Source organism: Dendrobates tinctorius, unplaced genomic scaffold (assembly GCF_039654945.1).
Source record: "Dendrobates tinctorius isolate UK_male_01 unplaced genomic scaffold, ASM3965494v1 ptg000044l, whole genome shotgun sequence".
NCBI lineage: Eukaryota > Metazoa > Chordata > Amphibia > Anura > Dendrobatidae > Dendrobates > Dendrobates tinctorius.
The window spans coordinates 28,232,634-28,242,271 of record NW_027361712.1 but is presented as its reverse complement, the minus strand read 5'-3'; the positions used below and the strand labels follow the sequence as shown (position 1 = coordinate 28,242,271).

At 48.7% G+C, this 9,638-nt stretch overlaps 1 protein-coding gene across 1 annotated transcript; it reads right to left on the bottom strand.

Annotated features, from left to right (window-relative positions):
- Positions 1–327: 327 nt before the first annotated feature.
- On the bottom strand, positions 328–7,655 carry DAD1 (defender against cell death 1). The gene is made up of 3 exons (XM_073575474.1): positions 7,361–7,655; positions 3,255–3,409; positions 328–496 (listed from the first exon to the last, which is right to left on the bottom strand). The coding sequence occupies exons 1-2, from the start codon at positions 7,569–7,571 to the stop codon at positions 3,279–3,281; spliced, it is 342 nt and encodes a 113-aa protein (XP_073431575.1). The 5' UTR covers positions 7,572–7,655; the 3' UTR covers positions 328–496; positions 3,255–3,278.
- Between the last annotated feature and the right edge of the window lie 1,983 nt (positions 7,656–9,638).

Below are 9,638 nucleotides of genomic sequence, written 5' to 3'. Positions count from 1 at the left end.
TTGAATAAATCCCCAACAGTGTCACTAGCAAAGCACCCCCACACCATCACACCTCCTCCTCCATGCTTCAAATTAAGAAATTAAATGAAGATAATAACAAAGAATTTGTGTTTGCAATCATTTTCAGGAAGAAACTGAGTATTATCTGACAAAATTGCAGGGGTGTCAATACTTTTGGCCACAACTGTATCTAACGCAGTATATAAAACATCCCTTTCCTGATGATGGCCACCAATCAGGTAACTGAAGCAATGGCAGCCGGAAGCCTATATACAAACTTACCGCAGACGCAGGACCCCTGAGTGTGGCAATAACAGGACAACAATGTAAGAAAGTCACAGATTTATTAACCATGTCATTTTTTATCACAGACTTGGGGCTCCAAGTCATGTTCTTGGCGAGGCAATGTAGTATGAGGTCACAAAAAATAATAATAATCCCGATGTCCAGCAAAGTGTAAAATGTGTCCATTCTGATGAGGCAACAGTTCTAGAAACTAAAAGAAAAAACACAAAGAGTTATATGTCACTGTGATAAGAGCGTCAGTGTGGACATTTGCAATCACCTGGATCATTGCAAAGAGACTGCAGAAATAGAAAATTGTCCTTGGCTATGAGGACAGCAAAGTGATGGAGAAATTAAGGTTTATTGCATGGAGAAGGCAGACATTCATTGCAAAGTGGAGAAATGGCACCCTCTACTGGCTCAATCTAGTACACTAGGAGAAAATACCAACTAGATGACTGTGTATACACTTATGCCAAAAAGGGCAAGTATTTTAAGAGTGATACCTTTATTGGCTAACCAAAAAAAATTGTATTTGCAGCTTTCAGAACACAGAGGCTCCTTCACTTCAGTAATTCATTTCTAAACCTGTGTGACGCAGGAGCATTTGTCCTCTGAAAGCTTGCAAATATAATTTTTCTGGCTAGCCAATAAATGTTACCAAGTAATGCTACTGTAGGAAATTAAATATACAAATTGCCTCTGCAAGTAGGAAGAGGACTAGAACTCTAGTGCCACCTACTGGAAGTAACAATCCTAAAAGTCAATATCAACCCTTTAATGAGCCTTGTGACTTAGGACAATAGCCAAACCAGAAACTCAATTTGCAGATGTGTTTCGGGCTGTTTACCAACCTGAGCACAAAGCATAACTTAAGGCCCCGTCACACATAGCGACTCACCAGCGATCCCGACAACGATATCAATGTGTCAGGATCGCTGGTGAGTCGCTATGTGATCGCTTCACCAGCGATCAGCACCGCCAAGCGCCCGGCGTCGCTGTGTACTTTAGTTACCAGCTCCCTGCATGAGCGCGCTGGTAACTAAGGTACACAGAGGGTTTCTAAGGGACGTGTGTCACTTAGAAACCCGATGTGTACCTTAGTTACCAGCTCCCTGCATCAGCGCGCTGGTAACTAAGGTACACAGAGGGTTTCTAGGCACCGCACGGTGCTTAGAAACCCTGCGGTTACAATAGTTACCAGCTGATCGCTGGTCTCCCGCCTGTCAGACGCAACGATGCGTGCTGGCCAGCAGGAGACCTACGATCAAAGAAATGTCCAGGGCTTTCCAAGAGCGATCAGCGATACCGGCAGGGGGGCCGCTCGCTGATCGCTGTCACACACAGTGATCTCGCTGGTGAGATCGCTGTTGCGTCACAAAACTTGTGACTCAGCAGCGATCTCGCTAGCGAGATCACTATGTGTGACGGGGCACTAAGTCATGCGGCAATGCTCATTAAAGGGTTGATAAAATTACTTTTAGGATTGCAAATTCCAATAGGTGGCACAAGAGTTAAAGTCCTCTTACTCTGAGAAATTAAATATGAAAATTCCCTCTTCAAAAGGAGCATTTCATGGTCTGCATATCTCCTTACACTGGCATGAGAGATTTTAAGCCTTAGACCCCCAGTCAAAAACCTCTCATACGGCCAAATTACATAGAATAGGAATAGAGGGGCAACATCTCCAAACACTTGTCTACAGAGATTCTGGTTTGGCTCCCCCCCCCACATGCCATGTGACAAGGCTTGATAAAAGGTCGATATTGACTCTTAGGATTGCTACTTTCAATAGGTGGAACTAGGGTTCTAGTCCGGTTCCTCCCTGAAGAGGTAATTTACACATATAAGGCCTCAGAGTCCATGATTTTTCTTGGTCGTAAAAACATGGACTGCTCTTCACTACTGTTTTTGATATGATTTAATTCAGTGTGGCAATTGTTTCCATCTAAATTTTGGCAGTGATTTTCACCTTATCTGAGCAAGTTCATTCATCCCTATTCTGTATGGTGAAAATGCTCACTGCACCCCTATGGTCACAAAATGGAAAAAAAATAATATGCTTCAATACGTCAAAAGGTTTTTGTTTTTCATTTAAGAGGTTGTCCAATTGAAAAGATATATATACTTTATTATGCCTAAAATAGCAAGTTCAGTGATCAAAGGTGCATTGAGCTGAAGACATCCACTCTACCCACATGAACAATGTTAATAAATTGTATAATTTGATATTTTAAGAATATTTAAAAACTATTTTTTTTTTTTTTTTAAATGGACAGACCCTTAAAATGGGTGTAGTTGACAAAATAGGGTCACTTTTCATTGTTTTCTACTGCACTGTTAGCTGAGGGGCTGTGCCAGTGCAGCACGGTGCCCAAAAAACACACAGAAAAATAGCCAAATAGCGGCCCTTCCTTCTTGTCACTGTCGTGGCAAACTGCAGTTTATGCCCACACTGGTATATCAGGCCCATCTTTGTGCGTCTGCCGTGCCATCTATTTCTACTGTTACCTGCTTATCACAACTATACCCGTGTGGATTGTCCCGGGGGTAAGTCGGCATACAGGCACGTATGAAGCAACAACCCCAGCGCTGAGCTGTCGGACGTTAGGGCTGACTACAACATTCAGCACTGTTCCACTCCACAATGTGGCCATTTTCAAGCTCCATTTGTTGTCAGGGAATGGAAACATTCTTGTATACAATAAGCAGAACAGCACATCATGCCCCACTTACATCGATGCAAGGATTACTATACCAGATTTCATACAGTAACGAACTCTGCCCCATGTGAGCAGGTCATGGTCAGGATTCACCATGTAGATGTATTTCCATTAGAAGCCAGCAATCAGATATGGATACGGTGAGGAATAAACCAGGACGTACATTACAAAGTTGTAAGTAATCTATGTAGCGGCATTGGATTAAAGGCATTGTAATGCACCGGCCGAAGTACAGAAAATACCAACCTCAAGACACAGAAGAAAGGAAACTCATCCAACAAAGTTGATGACGACTAGATGCAGGATGGTGTTGGCAAAAAGGAAGTCTGCAAAGGCCCTTTCTGGAGAGATGCCCAAGAAGTCTCCTTTATTCTGCGGGTTGATCTGGATTCTTAAGCACACTGCAGGAAAAACAAGATGTTAACACCCGAATTATACCATAAAACGCATGATGTCATTTTCATCAGGAGTTTTAGGCCCATTTTACGAGAGGCAGAAAATTTCTGCTGAGACTTTGGCAGAAAAATCAGTGACAATCTTTGCATTGCCATTAATAGATTTCAAAGGAGTCTGCAGTGTACACACACCCCAGGTTGCTGCGCCTCTGCGCTTCCTTCACTCTTCATTATTGTGGCCGTCTGATCTTCAGGAATGGTAAATGGCCACATCTGCCGTCTAACAGTAGTGGTCGGTCTCCTGAGCAAGAACAGCAGCGCCTACAAGCTCCATGATAGAACTTGAAAGCGCTCATCTGATGCTGCAGAAGCAAAGAACTAAGTTCAGACTATCGGTGAAATCACGTCACTGGTCCAAACTGTCAATCTTCAGGAGGGCACCACCCCGAGCAACCACGAAACGAGGAGTGATACCCTGCTGAAGATGAAGAGGAACCCCCTTTAAGAGAATTATGGGAGTGTACAGGATTTCCATCCTAATATTTGGATTGAGGCCTACCAAACATTTTACTATGTTGTAATAGTGTAAGTCAGTGACATTTGCTGCCAAGGACACCCCTTTCTGGGCCACTTCTCAGGAGAGATTATTCAGAAATGTCACCTTGTACATGTTCACTTCTGTAGATGTTATCACTTCTCTATAGGATCAGTGAAAACATGTTGATTTGTAGGGGTCTGACTCCCAAGACCCCACTGATCCCAAGAACAGGGTTCTGTTGCAGAAGTCTAGCATGTGCACAACAGCTAGATTCATTCTCGGTAGGTCTGCCAAGAATAGAGGGGTCTGTACCCCCATACATCCAGCAGTGCCATAGAGAACAGTAAGCCTGCCAGGAATAGAGGGACCTGTACCCCCTACCTCCAGCAGCGCCATAGAGAAGAGTAAGTCTGCCAAGAATAGAGGGGTCTGTACCCCCCATACATCCAGCAGTGCCATAGAGAACAGTAAGCCTGCCAGGAATAGAGGGACCTGTACCCCCTACCACCAGCAGTGCCATAGAGAAGCCTGCCAAGAATAGAGGGGTCTGTACCCCCATACATCCAGCAGTGCCACAGAGAACAGTAAGTCTGCCAGGAATAGACGGGCCTGTACCCCCTACCTCCAGCAGTGCCATAGAGAAGAGTAAGCCTGCCAGGAATAGAGGGGCCTGTATCCCCTACCTCCAGCAGTGCCATAGAGAATAGTAAGCCTGCCAGGAATAGACGGGCCTGTACTCCCTCCCTCCAGCAGTGCCATAGAGAATAGTAAGCCTGCCAGGAATAGACGAGCCTGTACCCCCTCCCTCCAGCAGTGCCATAGAGAAGAGTAAGCTTGCCAGGAATTGACGGGTCTGTACCCCCTACCTCCAGCAGTGCCATAGAGAAGAGTAAGCCTGCCAGGAATAGAGGGGCCTGTACCCCCTACCTCCAGCAGTGCCATAGAGAATAGTAAGCCTGCCAGGAATAGACGGGCCTGTACTCCCTCCCTCCAGCAGTGCCATAGAGAATAGTAAGCCTGCCAGGAATAGACGGGCCTGTACCCCCTCCCTCCAGCAGTGCCATAGAGAAGAGTAAGCTTGCCAGGAATAGACGGGCCTGTACTCCCTCCCTCCAGCAGTGCCATAGAGAATAGTAAGCCTGCCAGGAATAGACGAGCCTGTACCCCCTCCCTCCAGCAGTGCCATAGAGAAGAGTAAGCTTGCCAGGAATTGACGGGTCTGTACCCCCTACCTCCAGCAGTGCCATAGAGAAGAGTAAGCCTGCCAGGAATAGAGGGGCCTGTACCCCCTACCTCCAGCAGTGCCATAGAGAAGAGTAAGCCTGCCAGGAATAGACGGGCCTGTATCCCCTCCCTCCAGCAGTGCCATACAGAAGAGTAAGCCTGCCAGGAATAGAGCGGTCTGTACCCCCTCCCTCCAGCAGTGCCACAGAGAAGAGTAAGCCTGCCAGGACTAGACGGGCCTGTACCCCCTCCCTCCAGCAGTGCCACAGAGAAGAGTAAGCCTGCCAGGACGGCCTGTACCCCCTCCCTCCAGCAGTGCCATAGAGAAGAGTAAGCCTGCCAGGAATAGAGGGACCTGTACCCCCTCCCTCCAGCAATGCCATAGAGAAGAGTTAGCTTTCCAGGAATAGACGGGCCTGTACCCCCTCCCTCCAGCAGTGCCATAGAGAAGAGTAAGCTGGCCAGGAATAGACGGGCCTGTACCCCCTCCCTCCAGCAGTGCCATAGAGAAGAGTAAGCCTGCCAGGAATAGACGGGCCTGTACCCCCTACCTCCAGCAGTGCCATAGAGAATAGTAAGCCTGCCAGGACTAGACGGGCCTGTACCCCCTACCTCCAGCAGTGCCACAGAGAAGAGTAAGCCTGCCAGGAATAGACGGGCCTGTACCCCCTACCTCCAGCAGTGCCATACAGAAGAGTAAGCCTGCCAGGAATAGACGGGCCTGTACCCCCTCCCTCCAGCAGTGCCATAGAGAAGAGTAAGCCTGCCAGGAATAGACGGGCCTGTACCCCCTCCCTCCAGCAGTGCCATACAGAAGAGTAAGCCTGCCAGGAATAGACGGGCCTGTACCCCCTCCCTCCAGCAGTGCCATACAGAAGTGTAAGCCTGCCAGGAATAGAGCGGTCTGTACCCACTCCCTCCAGCAGTGCCATAGAGAAGAGTAAGCCTGCCAGGAATACACGGGCCTGTACCCCCTCCCTCCAGCAGTGCCATAGAGAATAGTAAGCCTGCCAGGAATAGACGGGCATGTACCCCCTCCCTCCAGCAATGCCATAGAGAATAGTAAGCCTGCCAGGAATAGAGGGACCTGTACCCCCTCCCTCCAGCAATGCCATAGAGAAGAGTTAGCTTTCCAGGAATAGACGGGCCTGTACCCCCTCCCTCCAGCAGTGCCATAGATAAGAGTAAGCTGGCCAGGAATAGACGGGCCTGTACCCCCTACCTCTAGCAGTGCCATAGAGAAGAGTAAGCCTGCCAGGACTAGACGGGCCTGTACCCCCTACCTCCAGCAGTGCCACAGAGAAGAGTAAGCCTGCCAGGAATAGACGGGCCTGTACCCCCTACCTCCAGCAGTGCCATACAGAAGAGTAAGCCTGCCAGGAATAGACGGGCCTGTACCCCCTCCCTCCAGCAGTGCCATAGAGAAGAGTAAGCCTGCCAGGAATAGAGGGACCTGTACCCCCTCCCTCCAGCAGTGGCATAGAGAATAGTAAGCCTGCCAGGAATAGACGGGCATGTACCCCCTCCCTCCAGCAATGCCATAGAGAATAGTAAGCCTGCCAGGAATAGAGGGACCTGTACCCCCTCCCTCCAGCAATGCCATAGAGAAGAGTTAGCTTTCCAGGAATAGACGGGCCTGTACCCCCTCCCTCCAGCAGTGCCATAGAGAAGAGTAAGCTGGCCAGGAATAGACGGGCCTGTACCCCCTACCTCCAGCAGTGCCATAGAGAAGAGTAAGCCTGCCAGGACTAGACGGGCCTGTACCCCCTACCTCCAGCAGTGCCACAGAGAAGAGTAAGCCTGCCAGGAAAAGACGGGCCTGTACCCCCTACCTCCAGCAGTGCCATACAGAAGAGTAGGCCTGCCAGGAATAGACGGGCCTGTACCCCCTACCTCCAGCAGTGCCATACAGAAGTGTAAGCCTGCCAGGAATACACGGGCCTGTACCCCCTCCCTCCAGCAGTGCCATAGAGAAGAGTAAGCCTGCCAGGACTAGACGGGCCTGTACCACCTCCCTCCAGCAGTGCCATAGAGAACAGATGGAGCGGTGATGAGATAGAAGGGGAGATCCCTCTGAGCACGCTCCTATCCTAACTCTGTGACTACACCTGCAATGGGGGAGCTACAGAGAGCTGTAGTGTCTGTGACAGGTGACATGAAGGCCCCCTATAGGGGGCACATAAACGCCCTCTTACCGCCCAGGATGAAGGCGCCCACGCAGGAGGTGAATCCGGACAGGAAGGAGTTGAATGGGAAGGTGCCCACCAGCAGGCAGTACAGGAACTGCATGGCGCCGGTCAGCAGGATGTACAGCAGGTAGGCGTCCAGCAGCTTCAGCCGCTGAGGAGTGGAGCTGACATATTCCTCCAAGAAGCGCGATACCACGGACACCACTGACACCGACATGTCTGCAGGAACGGAGCCGGAAGCTAGCCGCCGGAAACCCGCTCCAAAGAGACGTGGCGGCGCTACAGTGCGGTGACGTCATCAGCGCTCACCGGAAGGGAACGTCACTGGCTGTCAGGTGGACGGTAAACACGCGTGGTGGTAGCTCGGGAGACCCACCGCTCCCGGGACACCTATATCTGTGGGATGTGCTGTACGCTATGTGCTGGCGGTATCTGCCTGGTGGTCGCCCCAGCACACAGTCCTGGTAACCAGGACCCCCGAACCATAATACCACAGGACTATTAGCAGCAGCTTGGTCCTCACTGTTAACCCCTTAAGGACCAGGCAATTTTTCGTAACTGTCTTTTTTATTTTTCCGCATAGCCAAATGTAATGTGCAGGACGTTTTGTAGATTTACCTGACACCGGTCACTTTACAATACAGTGTGCTGAAAACTGGGAAATAAAAATCTAAGTAGGAACACAATGCAATCCCACAATTATTTCATACTAGCTGAAGAGCCTGGCGCTGCCCAGGCATAGTAACTAAGTACGGTTAGTTATAACAAATCATGATTATATAAAGCGGAGTTTATAGCCCCGCCCACTCCTCTTAGCCACATTCACTATAATATCCCACATCATCCCATCAGCCAGAGATACCGGACTACTACCCTAATATCCCACATCGTTCCGTCAGCCAGAGCTACCAGATTACTACCCTTAATATCCCACATCGTTCCGTCAGCCAGAGCTACCGGATTACTACCCCTAATATCCCACATCATCCCGTCAAAGCCACCTGACTACTACCCCTAATATCTCACATCATCCTGTCAGCCAGAGCTACCAGATTACTACCCTAATATCCCACATCGTTCCGTCAGCCAGAGCTACCAGATTACTACCCTTAATATCCCACATCGTTCCGTCAGCCAGAGCTACCAGATTACTACCCTTAATATCCCACATCGTTCCGTCAGCCAGAGCTACCGGATTACTACCCTAATATCCCACATCGTTCCGTCAGCCAGAGCTACCAGATTACTACCCTTAATATCCCACATCATCCCATCAGCCAGAGCTACCGGATTACTACCCCTAATATCCCACATCATCCTGTCAGAGCCACCGGACTACTACCCCTAATGTCCCACATCATCCCCTCAGCCAGAGCTACCGGACTTCAGATTTTTATGGAATAAATTCATGGACTTCAGTGCGCTGCTTGACAAATTCACGAACCCAGGTTATGAGAAAAGATTAACTGTTTTATTTCCCAACGCGTTTCAAAGTGTATACCACTTCTTCCTCAGGGGATGACATATATGATATATGTCATCCCCTGAGGAAGAAGTGGTATACACTTTGAAATGCGTTGGGAAATAAAACAGTTAGGCTACTTTCACACATCAGGTTTTCGGCGTCAGGTGCGATCCGGCGTCGTGCCGGAATGCCGGATCCGGCAAATGTTTTGTAAAACCTGAAGTGCCGGATCCGGTTTTCTGCCGGATCCGTCTTGTTCTTGACAGACGAAACCGGATCCGTCTCATCCGGTTCATCCGTTTTTCTATCCGTTTTTCGACGGATTACGCCGGATCCGGTTTTTAAAATTGACCCTTGTGGCCTTCCGAACGGGATTGGCTACTGGAAAACTAGATATAGCATGTTCCTACAGCCCTTCTTTGACAGGTTGTAGAGAAGAAAGTGCAGGTTGGAGAGAAGAGCAAGTTACTGGCGAAGATGGATGTTGTCATTGGAAATATTACCACTAGAAGTTCTGTGACGGTTTCATGGACAATTTTCCACTATACTTTATGTCACCTCAAGGCAGAGTACACTGGGATGACAGAGTGTGAAAGATTTGTGCCCTAAACTTGTGTACCTTCTGGACCAACAGTATATACCTTTGCCAACCAAAGTTGGCTATCTTGTCATGGTCTTACTATTTTTAGCTTTAGGCCACAGGTGTGTACCTGGTTGTGTTTTATGCAAAGTATTTCACCTTTTAACAAAAGTTGTGTACATTGGTAGGAAATCACCAACAATAAACACAACTTTTTAGGTGAAATACTTTGCTTCAAA